The following is a 16,847-nucleotide window of genomic DNA, read 5'->3' on the forward strand; positions in this document are numbered from 1 at the left end:
TACGGACTTCTCCAGTTTAATTAATATAAACTTGCTTATCGGACCCACATATCATGTTCATTAAATTTCATTTATTAGAGAGTACCGGTACTGAGAGTAAAGTTTCTAAGAAGCTTAAATCGTAGGAAATATAATGAATATTAATTACAAAATATTAATTTCCTTAGGATGTGGTGGCTGGATGCAATATTACGAGGAGTACGACTTACTTTTGCTGCATGGTTCTTGTACTACAGTGGAGCTCTACAGAGTTTAATACACTATATCTATACAAGTATTGTGTCTGTAGCAGATTTTGAGCAATAATGAGAGTTTATTTTTTAAGTTATACGTCATGAATTTTCTTTTGTTTTGTAAGATGAATGTGCTGTTTTTATAATAGTAATAATAATAATAATAATAATAATAATAATAATAATAATAATAATAATAATAATAACAATAATAATCCAAACAACAGATTTGTTAACAGCTTTATGAGCAATTTCTTTGACAATTACCAGTGCAGTGTTCTTATGTGAGAGACAAAGGAGGGATAGAACAGAAGAACTAGTGAAGAAAATGGAGGGAAGAGACAGAGAATGGGGAGCAAAGAGAGAAACGAGTAGATATTGTTTGAGGAATGATGACAAAGAAGGGGTGAGAAAAAGACATAAGGGAAGATAGAAGAAAAAGAAGAAGAAGAAGAAGAAGAAGAAGAAGAAGAAGATTACAGACGAATATAGTTGTCATGGAGAAGGAAAGTTCAAGATAAAAAGGAAAGGAAACGAAAGAGAAAGAGAAAGTGATACTTTTAGAAACAAACATATTGTATTTCATTGTTATAACATTTTCTGATTCCCAACATCCACAACAGCCAATTTAGTCTGTCGTCCCATTGCCCTTCTAGATTCCTTTTTCTCATGGTCCTCTGACCTTTTTATCTTTTGTTTTCATGTTGTTGTGCCTTTTATTTTCTCCCTTAGCCATCAGTAATACATTTCAGAACTTCTTCTTAAGTTGCTGAGTTTTAATGTCATCTTCTAATTAATTATACTTTTCCGAATTTTTTATTTATTTTTTTTTTTTTACAAATTTTTCTTCTCCTTATGTTTACTTATGCCCCACAAGTCTTTCAATTGTTTCATAGAAGGCACCTTATACCTGTCTTCATGTCACGAAGATGGAGTTATGAAAATTAAAGTAATAGTATGTTTTATGATTAAGGAGGTATTGAACACTGTTAAACATGTATAACTTAGTAACAAGTTATAAATAAACACAGAGCATCCACAAAATTGCAGAGTTTCCCTCATATTTCTCTGATATTTAAATCTTAAATGTCATACATGTACAGTGGTCTGGGGTGACCACTGTACATGTATTCATTATGTTGACAAAACAGGAGAAGCTAAACTTTGCTAAACTTAGTTCTGAAACTGCACTGCAAATATAATGCCTTGTATAGTAGTGATACATTTTAAATTATAATAACATTTACTTTAGATACTAACAGATGAAGCATAGAGGATGTATTTGTAAAGAAATTTCAACATGAGAAGTTCCAGGGAATCTGTAAGAAGACATTCCTAAATTCCCTATGTGGTCTTCTTCATAATTGATTGAAGACAAAAGCACTTACAACTGCTGCAGACCCTGATGGAGGTAGCTTAAGCGAAATGATAATAATTTCTGTATCGGTTTTCAGTCATGTTGGATATGAGGATGACTTTGCAGATTGTCCCATGTTTATCCTTTGTGCTACATCTGTTTGTGTATGTATTTGTATGTATGTATTTATTTATTTGCACTGGAATTGGGTATACTCCTGGTGGCATTGATATATAATATTGTACATAAAATTAAGTCTAAATGTGTTAAATGTTATTGCAATTAATTTGATGGATGATATATCAAAAAAGGAATGATCTTTTCCAGTGGTGTCTTTTACCTTAGTACTAGGTGGGGCACAAAAGAGAAAATGTTTTTAGAATGTAAGTAATCACGAGATAAAAAAACTCACATATAACGTCTGGTTTTGGGGGCTTAATTCATTTGCTAACAGTCTGTCCTCATAGCATAAGGCTTACTTTGTAAATATTTCACTTCATTCATATTGAACCACAATACTTATCGGCAGTTACTTTGAAACAAGATTTTCACACATAACTGATTCAAATAAAACCACATTGTTGGTCACTCGATTGATATAGTTAATAATTATTCATGTTAATTAAAACTAGATGCAGTGCTGTAGTTGGGCCGGTACTGGCCAGCACACCGTACTGTCTAAAATAAAAACTCACCATTACCATATTGGCAAAAATTATAGACTCGAAAACATTCATTATGTTTAACTAGTCTTTAATACACTTTGAAATGGAGGATGTAAGATGTCTGAAAATATTTAATTTTGATATCTGGCATAAAAGTAACGGCTGACATCTCATATCCTTTGCTTATGCGCTTGTGGCTAATGTTAGGATTTTATGGACAGATCATAATATCGTGTGTTAATAGTATATTGCAACAATTCTGTAATTCAGATTCAATACAGTAGGCCTATATATTATTAAAATAATAGTTCAGTACGTAGTTTAGATATAAATTCAGAAATATATTCAGTTTACAAACAATCAAAAAAAGTTTGTAATAACTATTGATAGTACCTATGGATAGTTTTGATTATAACCATTGATAATATTATCGATTGGTAGGAACTACAGTCAATAGTAGGTACAATTGATACTATTGCAAGTGACTATCGCCCCTGATCACATATAGACATAACAGATAGGCCATCCCTATGTTAAAAACAGTAATAGATAGAAGAGAACAACCTCCAGAATCGCCACCGTCTATTGGGAACAACCGCTAGATGGAAATACAGTTGCTCCATGCAATTCAAATGAGAGTTATAACGTGACTTCTTATGCAGTAGCTAGATGGCAGCATAATGAAAATGATAAAAGTTGTTGCTGTCGAAGCCTACAAGGCTGAGCAATCTGTTGTTTGATCTGGGCTATCACCCTTCTCTACCTGTGTGATCTGTGATCTCTACAGTATATCAACGTCACTTCGTAGCAACGCCATATTATATACTAGCTCTACCCGTGCTCTCCGCTGCACTTATTAGAAATAAATATAAAGTAATTACATAATTAAAATAGAATATTGGGTCTAGGGAACATTCGTGTTTGATAGAAGAATAAATCGTTTAATATGCTACTTAATTTAAATTCTATTTAAATAATTAAAATGCTATCATTTTGGTTCAGAGACCACTCATTTGGTGCAAAGATAATTCGTTTAACATTTTTCTAAATTAGTCTTGAATGTATCCTTTAAAAAATCACTCCAAATTAATAGAGTTGATTGAGTACGAAGATCATTTTTATGTTAACCTTACTATACATCTTTTTTTTTTGTTAAGTTTATTTTATTCACGCCTTAACATCTGTGGTCATGTCGCGTGTTTAGAATGTGTGGGTATATCAGCAGGCCGTTTTTACTCTTGTTGAGTTCCTGTTTCTATTGTGTGTTGTAGATGGCTTGTGTTCATGTAACTGATTATAGACTTTGATTAATGTTTTTGGTATTGGTAATTGAGGCGGTGATGAATAATGGAATGTATCTTTCCAATCCGGCATTTGCCTTTATGACTAAGGGAAATTATGAAAAACCCCAGTCAGATTGGTCGGCCACGAGGTTTGAACCCGGGACCCCCGAATGCGTGTCTCAAATGCTACTGCCTGAGCCAACTCGCTTGGTTGTACATCATTGTTTATGCAAATAAAAAATGAGGTACCCTACATAAATATTATTTTAAGAAATACAGGAAACGAATATGGATAAATTATGAGCGCAGGAACGCCATTTCATGACACCTTTTAAAATAACTCAGCTCCAGTGATCTCTATGGTAAAATGAGTGTATAAAATTAGAGTATTTTATGTGGACCAAATAAAGTTGCAATAATCAAGTTATACAATATTTCGACAGAATATCAAGTTTTCTGTGCGTACAGATTTCTTTTCATCTTACCTCAGTCCTCATTTGTAGCATTACATCCATCTAGAGAAACTACAAATTTCAAATAGTGAGGGTTAATTAGCTTCTGAGATTACTTCATACAAACACAAAATATTCTCTGTATATTAATATTGATAAACTTCAATGCCGCCTTAAATAGACGGAGTCATTTGCTTTGATTTCATTGTAGCCATCGTCGTTGTTCCTGCAATATGTCACATATCGATTTTCAGAATTTTGCTCTATTAAATAACTTAAATAGTGATGCAGCAAATAATACAATCTACTATATACAAATTATATTTCTTTCTTTCGAAAATGTAAGAATTCACGATCTCCTATACACTACTGCCATAGAATGAATAAATTTGTTCTTCTTCGTACTAAAAAATTTCATATTTTGCACATGGAAGTTATGGAACAACGACACTATAATCTGAGGCGGCGGTAGAAATGTATTGTTATTAAAAAAATTTTGTATATCCTTAAATATCAGTCCTATCAACATTTTTCCCGGGATAAAACTTATCGGAAATCATTTTTAAAGAAACTTTTGTTATGTAACAATTTTCACAAAAAATCAATAATAAGCTACATATTTCGGTTTATTTAATTCAGGCCCTCTTATAACCCTCCTTTTAAATAAAGTATTTTGAATGCCATATAGCCTAAAATCTAAGTTACAACGAACTTAATTTATATTCCATTTTGGTTAATGAGGGTACAAAACAAGCTGATCAAATGTTTCTCGACTTCATAAACAACATTAAAAAAGCATACTCGGGCTATGGACAAACCACTGACATCCAGAAATTACACCAACACAGAACAACAACACCGAGGTAAGTTAAATTGTCAAAACTTTATGAAAACAATTTTTTGTACTTGCAATATTGTGTTTACATATATGTGATGTCATATAAGCCTCTTATTTCACCCAACTTATTGATCAGGAAATACCGACTCCAACTTGGGTTCTACCATAATGAATTGCACTCGTCAATTAAAAAAATAAATACGAATAACTTCAATGCACAATTTCCACAAGATTATTTTGACTCGTTACTTGCAGGTAATTACACACCATATTTGACATGGTAGCTCTACGTTTCCGATTTTCTGAGTTATATAACACAATGAAATAGCTACCGCGAGACCAGTGTTAGTGACCTTTCAAATTTAATAATGAAAATTAATACTAGTCTACATATTATTCTGAAACAGTAAAACTTTTCGAACTAGTGTTAGTAATTCCTGCAATTATATAAAACGCTCAGACCATTTCGATTCCTAAACAGTGAAAAACATTTCTTATGTTAGAAATTCACCGAATGAAGACAGGATATTGAATTTGGTAGTTTTGTCCGTCATTGACAACTCGTTAATTAAGGAAAGCAACTGTACCAGAAATCTCAATTTCATGACAACAGCATTGATTATTTCCCAAAACAAGAGAGATTGAATAGCACTTCACTTCAAATAGTTCCTAAATTTGTTTGTACAATAATGCTTTCTTTCTCTACTTACCATTGTTGTTTACATGCTTCTTTAAGAGTGCGGTAAGTAGAAATAAATGGAGCCTTTATTTAGAAAAATACACGTTTTCTTATCTTCTTTTAGACTTTTCTGGTATTAACTTAGCACAACCGATCCTCCACTCATCTTCAGTTTATTCATTCACTAAATCCTGAACTAATTCTTCTGCCATAATCATTACATGATTACAAAACTTTTGATTAAACTCAAATATTGACCACTTTATACAGTGGTGATATTCAAAAAGTTTAACAATCCGTTCTCTCATGTGTACCTATGTCAAAAATGTATGGCATATGTCCACAATAATTGCAAATATTAGCTAGAATTAATTTAACAATCGGTTCATCCGAACTGATGCAAACCGGCTGAATATCGTCACTGACTTCATAACTCTTTACTGTGTTATTATTAGGAAATTACCTGGCTGACTAGTTTCGAAGTGATGTTCTTCATTTTCCAAAGTCTAGTCAAATATTGATCAAATTAATACAAATTTCAAATTTATTAAAATGACGATCATTCAAAAAAATTATGTGCAATAATACATATGCATTAAGTGCGTAACAGAATCTCAGAAACTGAAAAGTTTTTTTTTTTCAAACAGTTTCCTCGATTCTGTCATAATGCACTTACCTCACTTGTATTGAATATACTATAACATGTGATCTGCTGTGCTTTTATTATGGTTCATTGCTATTATTTTTCTATTGTGACATTTCAGGAAATGACAATTGATCTACATTAACAAGTGGTATGAAAGCCTAATAGAAACTTTAACTTGTGGTACCGTAATGGTTGAATTTCTGAATAATTTCGAGGGAAAAATTTTTCCGGGGCCGGATATCGAACCCGGGACCTTTGGTTAAACGTACCAATGCTCTCCCAACTGAGCTACCTGGGAACTCTACCAGACACCGATCCAATTTTTCCCTCTATATCTACAGACCTCAAAGTGGGCTGACAACCGGGTAGCTCAGTTGGGAGAGCATTATTCAGTCTTTCCTATTTTCTGCCTTCCTCTTTGTCTCCTCATATGATCCATATATCTTAATGTGTCTATCATCTGATATCTTGGTCCACACCTGTGGAGTAACGGTCAGTGCGTCTGGCCGCGAAACCAGGTGGCCCAGGTTCGAATCCCGGTCGGGGCAATTTACCTGGTTGAGGTTTTTTCTCGGGTTTTCCCTCAACCCAATACGAGCAAATGCTGGGTAACTTTCGGTGCTGAACCCCGGACTCATTTCACCGGCATTATCACCTTCATTTCATTCAGACACTAAATAACCTAGATGTTGATACAGCGTCGTAAAATAACCCAATAAAATAAAAATCTGATACCTTCTTCAGCCCCAATCTCCTCTCCCGTTCACCATTCCTTCCAGTGCATCCTTCAGAAGGCAGTTTCTTCTCAATCAGTGACCCAACCAATTATTTTTCCTCTTTCTGATTAGTTTCAGCATCATTCATTCACCCACTCTTTCCAACACAGCTTCATTTCTTATTCTGTCTGTCCATTTCACACGCTCCATCCTTCTCCATATCCACATTTCAAATGCTTCCAGTCACTTTTCACTTCGTCGTAATGTCCATGTTTCTGCCCCATACAATGCTCACTCCACACAAATCTCTTCATTAGTCTCTTCCTTAGTTCTTTCTCCAGAGGTCCGCAGGAGATGATCCTTTTTCTATTAAAATGAGAATAGCAATAATAGAGAACATTGGCAAGCTAGAGTTTAATATAATACGGAGAAAGAGTATCTAGTTATGAGAAGAACACAATACAACAATTATATAAATACAGAGACAGTAAAAACTGTGAAAACTCTTTGATGAAAAATTCAAAGAATTATATGTTTTCAATTATTCGGATATTTAGATTATTGATGGCATTACTAAGTGATAATATGGTCACACTTGCTTCAGCCGTTTAAGCCACACTGTTACCAAGATGATAAAAAGGCAGGGTAAGTGTGACTCACGCCTACAAACGTGCTTATTGTACATTATGTAATCTTCCACATTCGCTGCATCTTATTTTAAGTAAGTAGGTACTACCAAGAAATAAATAGGCTTAGAATACTAATTTTATTGATTATCTTCTTCACTGTTTACAGTACCTAGTGTAAAGTATTCGTGACGAACTTGAAACTACTCAAAAATACAATATTCTGATAGTGTGCAAAATTGTTTTATACAAATTTTTCAATGTAACAAAATTTTCAGCAATATATGGTTAAATAAAAGTATGGACTATATTTTACTATTAATTACAGTACTCTTATCTGAAGTATAATTTTAAACCTGGTATTACATTAACTCTAGTGTCACACATGCCATTTGATCTTTTTTAATGGATTATCTTAAAAAGTCACTGCACTGAAATGAGGCTCTTCCCTTACGACAGTGGAGGCACTTATATGTTGAAAATAAATATAATCTTGAGAGTAACTTTTTTAAAAATATATTTTGATTGTTCAGTGCTGTAGCGCTATACAGATTTATGGGAAAAAAAGAAATAATGAGAGTAACTAAATTGTGAAAAAAAGGTCTCTTAAGAACTAGGCCTACTTTATTACATATCTTTTCTTGAATGAATGGAAAAAAAAAAAAAACTTAGAATAAGAGCAAGTTTCTCATCGAGTGGCACATTGTTCCTCATTTTTACATTGACTCCTGTAGGCTATAATATCGACTTTTATGTAGTCCAATAATAATTCATCAATGATTTCTTTGATATCTGAAAATAATGAAAGGCTTTTTTCGTCCCCATGCAGATTGTCATAGTACAATGTATAATAAGATCCCTTGAAACCAAATACAGTGAAACCTGTTCAAATCGGAACCTGAATAATCCGGAATCCTGTCTATTTCGGAACAATTTATTGGTCCTGGCGAAATTTGTATGTATATGTAATTTTTCCTGAATAAAACGGAAACTGTCCAACGCAGAAACGGAAACTGTCTGCTACTGTTCAAAACGGAAACAATATTTTGGACACACTATATTTTGTAACTATATTTTGAAACAGCGTGTAATTTCAAGGAATATACGAAATATGCAAGTCACTAAGATAAAAACAAGTTTTCTTTGCAAAATTCTAGAGGGTGCGAGGGTGTGTTGGCCTGTCAGTCATAAATTTTATTACCCTGTTGAATAGGCAGACGAGTCCCTTCAAAGATTTTCAATGCTTCCCACCCGTATACTGTCGTAGCTAGACAGAGCGCAACTGTAGTAATTTCCTGGTAAAAAAAAAAGTTGCATAAAATGTGGCATTAACATTAAGTGATGAAGTAAAAGTTATCGAGATAAAGGAAAATTAGAAACAAAGTCTATGTGAAATAATATTGAAGTAGAGTTGTGGAAAACTCAGATGTGACACTTTAAAAAATAAAGATCATAATGAGTGAGTGACGTGTGGCCAATATTGGTGACATAAAAGGAACCAGAAAGCAACTGTTTATGTGAAAATAAATGAACTGTTGTGGGAGTGGCTTCTTCATGACCTTTCAAAGAACATGCCAATTTCTGGATCTATTCTGCAAAGCAAAAAGAAATTAAATAAACCAGAATTCAAGTCTTCTAATAGATGGCTCCTAGTCCAATTAATTAATAATGTGCAGTGATATGCAGTACAGTATTAGAGTATAGTGTTGGATATTAAATAGAATGAGATTAGTAAACTTTAGTAATGTTTAATGAATAATGAGTGAGTTACGATAATATTTATACAGAAAATGAGATTTTAATCAAGATGATTCACCAACGTAATAAGCGACAGAAAGCCTGATTTAATGTGATGAGTGTTAAATAGAATATTTTGTACTTCTTGCAGTTTGCGGCATGCCATTTTGTTTTTCATGTATATGAATGACAAAATATTCCATTTTAATGCCACACCTGAATAATACGGAAACCTGTCCACAACGGAAAAAAAATTAGGGCCATGTCACTTCCGTCTCGAACACGTTTCACTGTACTAAAAATGTAAAGAAAATGAATTGATCTTGGCCTTCTGTGATTCCTCGTTTTTTCATTAACAAGAGCAATAACACCATATCTTAATTCTTCGAGCCTTTGGTACTAATGATTGGGAATGAAACGTGCAGTTATGTGAGATTATTGGTTATCGAATTTCATTCAGTCTCTTCCATGGTTGACATTTAGGCGCCTTTGATTACTTAGAGTGAAAGGGTCCATATTTTCACCCTTCATTCGAATTTTTCTTAATTAATTTAAATTTTAGATCTTGTTTTATTTGTTACAATTTTATAAATGTCTGCATTTTTATAAATTTCTTGAGTGTATTTAGGGTATCAGAAAATTAATTATCCTTATATAATTTTGTTATACAGAATTCAATGTTGAATATGATTTTGAGTTATTACTTGTGTACTCTAATAAACTGTATCAATATTAACTTACTATTAATAAATTAAATGATCCTTATTTATATGAATAGGAACTTTGTACAATTGAAATACATTACCTCTTTCAGAGACTGTAAATTTCTCTTGACTATGAACAACTGATCCTGTTTATTATAATTATTGTCATTGTAAATAATGTACATAATCTTGTTGTATTAAATGATTACTACTATTTTCCTGTATCAGGTACTTAGCCTACTCTAAATTTAATCCTTTTCTGAAAAAAAAAAAAAAAACTTGAGGTGAACTTCAGCCATATATTGTATAATTGGTTTCCAATGCCAAGTACTTTGACAATAAAGTCATAAACTCTATTCAAAGTGTCTCTGCTAAATTGACAACCATTTTCAATTTATCATCCTCGGACAGTGATGAGGGAGATTTTGAATCGTTGTGTTCTCACTTTTCTCTATCATATAGTGATATCTGTTAACCAAGAGTCGATATTGAAGTAAAGGTGGATCTGAATGTTCATTTTTCATGGTCAAAGAGGTTTTTGTTTGCAGTATATTTTCTGTATGATCCACTAGTTTTACTTTCTCACCGATGGAAACCGAACTTATGATTTGTTCACCTATAATCCATTGTCGTCTGCATGGACATAACATGAGGCAGGTACTAATCTGGTCAATTTGGTGGGTTACTGGTTTCGTTTCTGTTTTGTCTGATGGTTGAGTATATCAGATAGGGGAATATCTATGGAACAATGCAGTCTTTGCAGATTAACAATTTAGCTAAATCAGAAGTTTTTGTTATAATATAATTTTTAAGTTTAATTTCATCCCATTATATCCATTAGGAACAAGCGATAAAAGTTATTGTTTTCCTCTTGGAATTTAATATATCCAGCTAACTTCTGACTAGCCTTTTCGGTATTACTTATGTATTTTTTCCCTGCACCATTATAGTCCTTTGCAACAGAGTTAAACACTTATGGTTCTGGGCTGAAAGTTTCAATTTTTTGCCTTAAGAAGCAGTACCTGAACCTCGAAGCTTCTGTACCTCTCTGCTGTCTGTTCTGCATTTTGACCGTAAACATCTTTAATCTCTATCAGGTCTGGGTCATTTTCTAATAGTAATTTGGCCATTTCGACGGAATTGTGCCTGGCAGCAAAGTGGAGTGGAGTTTGACCCTCTCCATTTTTTATGTTAATTAAAGCATAATTTTTTAGGAGAATTTCAGCCACTTCAGTTTTATTCTTTGCTGCTGCTCTGTGTAGTGGAGTGGCGCCTCCATTTGTCAGTGAATTGACATCTACACTCTTGGCCAAGGCTATGTTAGCAATTTTTGTGCTTCCACTATCTGCTGCTACGTGTAGTAGAGTGTTCTTAAATTGGTCTCGTATGTCGATTCTTGCTCTCTCTTTGATCAACATCTCTGCTATACTGTCATGACCCTCGGTCACTGCTACAAAAAGAGCAGTTTGCTTGTTTTTGTTCTGCGCGTTAATGTATATGCCCAGAGTGAGCAGGTATTTGATGATCTTATGACGACCCTCCATAGCAGCTCTATGCAAGGCTGTATTGTAATTCTTGTCAGTGGCGTTGGTGTAGGCCTCGTTCTTCACCAAAATTTCAAGGATGTCTTTGTGTCCCTTTGTTGCTGCTAGGAGGAATGGAGTCTCTTGCAGAGGTTCGTTTTGTAGATCGAGGGCAGCGTCTCTGCTGATGAGCAATGCAACCACATCTCTGTGCCCAGCCAAAACTGCTTCGTGCAGTGCAGTATTCTTATTATTTCCCACAGCATCGACATGGGTAGGGTTGTGGTCCAGTAGAACTCTAACAACCTGAAAGATGTATTTTATATTATTATTATTATTATTATTATTATTATTATTATTATTATCATCATCATCATTACTATTATTATTATTATTATTATTATCATTACTATGATTATTATTATCATCATCATCATTATTATTATTATTATTATTAATATTATTATTATTATTATTATTATTATTATTATTATTATTATTATTATTATTGCTTGGATTTCATTGCTCTACTTGCTAAGGTTTAGTGCATAGCAAGTATATTTAATTTTTAAAGAAATATAAACAACATATTCACAACCAGTTTCTGAGGCACTGCTCACTTCCTTACAGGAAGTCAGGTGAAGAATCTTGTAGGGTAATCAACACAGTTTTCTAACGTAATAAATTTAACATTAATTTGCAGAACTTACACATGGAACTTGAAAAAAAAAAAAAGAGAGAAAGAAAGAAAAATGCACAAATTAGAATACGGTACATTTCTATGAACAACAAAATTAGTAATTAGTTCAGTGACTTAAAAAAAATACAAAATAAATGCAGAAATTTAAATACACTTCTATGTACCGTGTAACAGAACTAGTTCTTGGTTCACGACTTAAAAAAAATACAAAATAAATTCAGAAATTAAATACATTTGTATATATAACTTACAATAAAACTAGTCATTGATTCACTGACTTTTAAAAACACAAAGTAAATACATAAATTATACACTTGTATATTAACACAACTAGTCATTGATTCACTGATTTTTAAGATAGGTATCAGTATAGATTACAATAAAACTGTACCATAAATTAAATACACTTCTGTATACATGATTTTTAGGTCTGGTTAGTGAAATATGTTACTAGTCAGTGATGTATACAATTTGAGAAGGAAGAGAACTGGGCACCCTACCGCATTATCTTCTGGCTTAGTTTCCTTATGAATGATGAGGTTCCAACCTGTCTTCGGACAGCTTCATCAGAAAAAGAACACGTGCTCAATATTTTTCTGTCATTATGAATATTTTTTTTTCCCAGTTGAATCTCTTTTTCTTCATCAGCATTGTTAAAAGTTGCTCCTGATGTAGTATAGCTTTAGGACCAGATTCTAGAAGACGTCGCCGATTTGTAGTCATGCACGTGAATTCTTCAATGGGTCCACTCTCTCTCTTTAGGGCTTAGGTCAAAACTGCTGAGTATAAGGTTTTCTTTCGACTTCCTTTCCAAAACAGAATCATCTCTTCTGGTAGTTTTACACTTTCTACCGCATTTTCCAACCCTTTGTGGATCATTTTTTTCATTTCATTTAATTTCATTTCATTTATTGTATTCCATAGATCAGGGATCCAGGACTGGCGAGAGAGAGGTGAAAGCATGTGAAAAGCGTTGGTTCTCCATCCACAGTCCACCGACATTGAATGAAGTCTCTATGACCTGTACGCAATCACATAACACAGCCACTGAACACAAATTCCCTCCCCTACCCTGTCAATGACGCAGGAGTAAAAGGAGGAGATGAGCGACGTAGTCCACTGCATAACGTACGCCACAATTGGTGCCCACTTCTGCAAGCCTGCCATAGAACTTACATTAGCATTGAAGCTTTAAGATGTGGAACAAGTCAAGAGCTTATATAATTTCTTCGCGAGATGAAAGTTTCTTTGGAAAGTTTAAGAATGTTGCTAACAATTTCAATACTTGCGTCACATGTCATGGCGTCTTGGCAATGTCTATTTGAGTCATGTGACAGATAATCTTACTCCTCTTTTTTTGGGGTGATATCCATTGTTAAAACTAGAACTAACCAGCACAGAAGATACAGCTCATATAGCCCATAAACACTGTCACAAAAAGCAGAGAAAGATCTTGACAGGACACAATATACACAATATTCGAGCATTATAAATTCAAAGCATCATCATTATCCAAACAAGTATAAGGTCCATGGGCTGAGTCATTCTCGGTCCAACTTTTTTTTGGACAGCCCAAAGATCTCTTCCCTTGGGGACGGTATTGAAGAATAACTTTTGGAAGTCTATTACGATTAATTCGTAGAACATGCTTTCTCCAATGCAGCTGCTACTCGTTTATAAACTGTGAGGACTGGTTGTAATTGGTGTTCTTGCATGATATCCTCATTTCTTTTGCGGTCCATGTGAGTAATTATACCTAGTATTGCTCTCATAAATTTAATTTCGCAGACTGTTAGGTCCATTTCACACATACAAGGCGACCGTCCAAATGGCATCCTTTATACTGAATGCTAACGCTTCACACACAACTGATCATATCCAGAGCCGGTTATTCTAGTGTTTTGTTGCCAACATGGTAGACGCATTATAGCAATGATGATATTGTACAGACGCGTTAAAAAGGAGGAACACAATTCAGTGGATTCACCCATTAAATATGAAAAGGAAAGAGTTTGGAGCATTTTATGTATTTTTCGCGGAGTTGAGATGACGAAACAAGTTTTCAGTTCTAGGAAAACTTCTCTCCAAGCATTTTTCGTTTCATTTCTATCTTTGTACAAAACATTTAATTGTTCCAAAGTACTGGCCTTGCTTCTATTAAAGAAGTAAGATTATTAATATCAACATTTACCTTGACATATTGAGTGATATAAATATCACCAGAGAACACGATTTTCATCTCAGGGAAACTAATGGCCGTTTTTGTAAATTTTCATATGAAGAGACCAAATATATTCTTTAAATTACCCCATCAGGTCTCAGTTTCAATTTATATTCGATTCCTGACTATGGTAAAATTAATACCATGTACAGTAAATACTAAGGGCAGTATTCATAGACATTCTTAGCGCGGGTTTCCGGTGGATGATCAGCAAACTAACGTTTTTCGTATTCATTAACCAGTGTTAGCGATATGATGTGATATGAATCCTATACAAATAACCAGTCGATAGCCGGGGCTAGTTTAGCACGCTCGTAGTGCGGACTAGTGAAATGTCTATGAATAGCACCCTAAGGCTTTGCTATTTATAGTTTGTAGAATGAATGTTAAAAATTCTTGATAACTTACGTAGTTTAACATAATTCTTACACTGCATAAAGTTTGTACTTTGTGGGTTTCCTAGTTCCTAAACCTATTGTGTGTGTCATGTACGAGGCAGGTAGAACTTTGTTACTTTATGTCCCTTAACTGGGATGGGAGCAGGGGCGGCCTGTCCTTAGGAGCCACCGGGGCCGTGCCCCACCAATATTTCGTTACCCAGCAATTTTCTTTTCGCATTTAAAATGCGTAAATTTTGTTCAGGACAGTGTACTGGATTCATAATTGTTTTAGTAAATTTCATAACATGATGCAATGTGTGTCAGTAAAACGTCAAAGATTGTATTACACTAAATATTGTGAGCTTGGGCCCGCGTCAAAGGGCCCCACAACTTGAATCACTTTAGCGCTCAACTGCCATGGTGTGAGGTATACAATGTTCACTATCGACGGAGATTCACGAAGTGTTACGAAGTTACCGTCACGAGTATAATGCTTCTCGTTCGGTCCTGACGAGCCTGGCCCACCTGCCGAACGGAAGCTACAGTCGCAGTTATTTGTTGTACCACAGTCTAGTATATAGAGTCACGAAGCTCAATACGTAGGGAATATGCATCCATAGATAGTTGCTAACCACTAGGATCGCTACTATCGCCTCATAACAGACAATACGAAATAGTATCGGCACAGTCTATTGTTCCTAGTACCCTCAACAACTCAAACTTCGTGGCTATATGTACTGTGAGTCGCAGTGCCACTGAACAGTGGGTTTATTCTAGAAGTGTCCGTGTGAGCTTTGAATAGTGCATGCGAGCGAAGTGTGAAAACATGAATAAGTGGATTACCTATTAAAACATCGTTTTCTCCGTTAAAATTAGAAGATAAACTTGAAGTTAAATGACTAGGCACACACCTAATGGCTTCAGTTTTACATAGGCGGATGGTATGAAAAGGAGAACTTTCTACATCTCGTGGTTTAACAAGAAGCCCTGGCTAACTGTAAGTGACGAAAAACAAAGTTTATTTTATTTCTATTGTCTGTTGTTTGGTGGCGAGGGACTGTGGACGTCGACAGGTTGCAAAGCTCTAAAACATTTAAGGGAGCGCATCAAAAAACAAGAAGAAAGTGCAATAACTTATATTTAGAAAATGCTAAGTTTAAACTATTTGGGACAGTAAATATCGCAGCACAAATTGATTCTGCGGTCAAATTTTCAATCCAGAAACACAACTAACAGGTCACAAAAAACAGACATATAATAGCAAAAGTAAATGATTCTTCAGTATTTTGCGGAACTCACGAATTATTATAACTGAGGGTTCAGAACGAAAATCAGGGATCTGCAAATCGGGGAAATTTGTTAGACTTGTTATGTATCTTTACTTGCCAGTCTTGATAATGTAGCCTATTGGATGAACAATTAAACATACTTCTAATTTTAAATATACGGTACTTTACACATTATACAAAATGAATTATTAGACAGTATGTATCTGAAACAGAACATTAATTCTACAGATTTTGTTGTTGTGCAGGCTGACGAAACAACAGACATAACCTGCAAAAATCAATTTGTTATTATTTTGAGATACATAAAAGGTTGTAAACCTGTGGAAAGGTTTCTTTCTTTCATAAAGGTAAACAACCGCACGGCTAACGGTCTGAGCGAGTTCTAAAACAAAGTCTACAACATTTCAATTTAGAAAGTAAACTCGTAGCTTAAGCATATGATGGTGCTGCAGTAATGAGTGGTAGTTTTAGCTGTAGGCCTGTTGTACTGAACGAATTTTTAAGCAGAAACAATGAACTAAAATGAAATAAAAAATTTTGGTGCATTATTTAACGTATACCGCAAAATTTGTGAAGTATCTGGCCCCACCAAAAAAAAAAAAAAATGATCACGAGCCGCCACTGGATAAGAGCACCAAAGTGGTAGAATTGTTTTGTATTGAAAAAAAAGTGTTATCTTAAAATATAAATAAACATGTTATTGTTTCTTTTAAAATATTGTTCTGAGTGAAACTTTAGTTAGGACATTTGATTTGATGAATTAGTCTAGTGATGTTATTCTTTGAAGCAAGATAGTAA

At 34.1% G+C, this 16,847-nt stretch overlaps 2 protein-coding genes across 3 annotated transcripts in view; one reads left to right on the forward strand and one right to left on the reverse strand.

Annotated features, from left to right (window-relative positions):
* The window catches only part of LOC138706158 (fatty acyl-CoA reductase 1-like), an 87,258-nt gene extending 83,325 nt beyond the window's left edge, over positions 1-3,933 (forward strand). For both annotated transcript variants that reach the window (XM_069835149.1, XM_069835148.1), the window contains exon 9: positions 168-3,933. In XM_069835149.1, the coding sequence (XP_069691250.1) occupies positions 168-306 (139 nt within the window). In that variant the 3' untranslated portion in view covers positions 307-3,933. The remainder of the gene's footprint in view (positions 1-167) is intronic.
* A 3,685-nt stretch (positions 3,934-7,618) lies between these two features.
* LOC138706159 (putative ankyrin repeat protein RF_0381) overlaps positions 7,619-16,847 on the reverse strand; it is a 44,766-nt gene continuing 35,537 nt past the window's right edge. Inside the window, exon 5 of the mRNA XM_069835150.1 lies at positions 7,619-11,765. Coding sequence (XP_069691251.1) covers positions 10,932-11,765 — 834 coding nt within the window. The 3' untranslated portion in view covers positions 7,619-10,931. The remainder of the gene's footprint in view (positions 11,766-16,847) is intronic.

The sequence above is a fragment of the Periplaneta americana genome, chromosome 9, assembly GCF_040183065.1.
Source record: "Periplaneta americana isolate PAMFEO1 chromosome 9, P.americana_PAMFEO1_priV1, whole genome shotgun sequence".
In the NCBI taxonomy this organism is placed as follows: Eukaryota; Metazoa; Arthropoda; class Insecta; order Blattodea; family Blattidae; genus Periplaneta; species Periplaneta americana.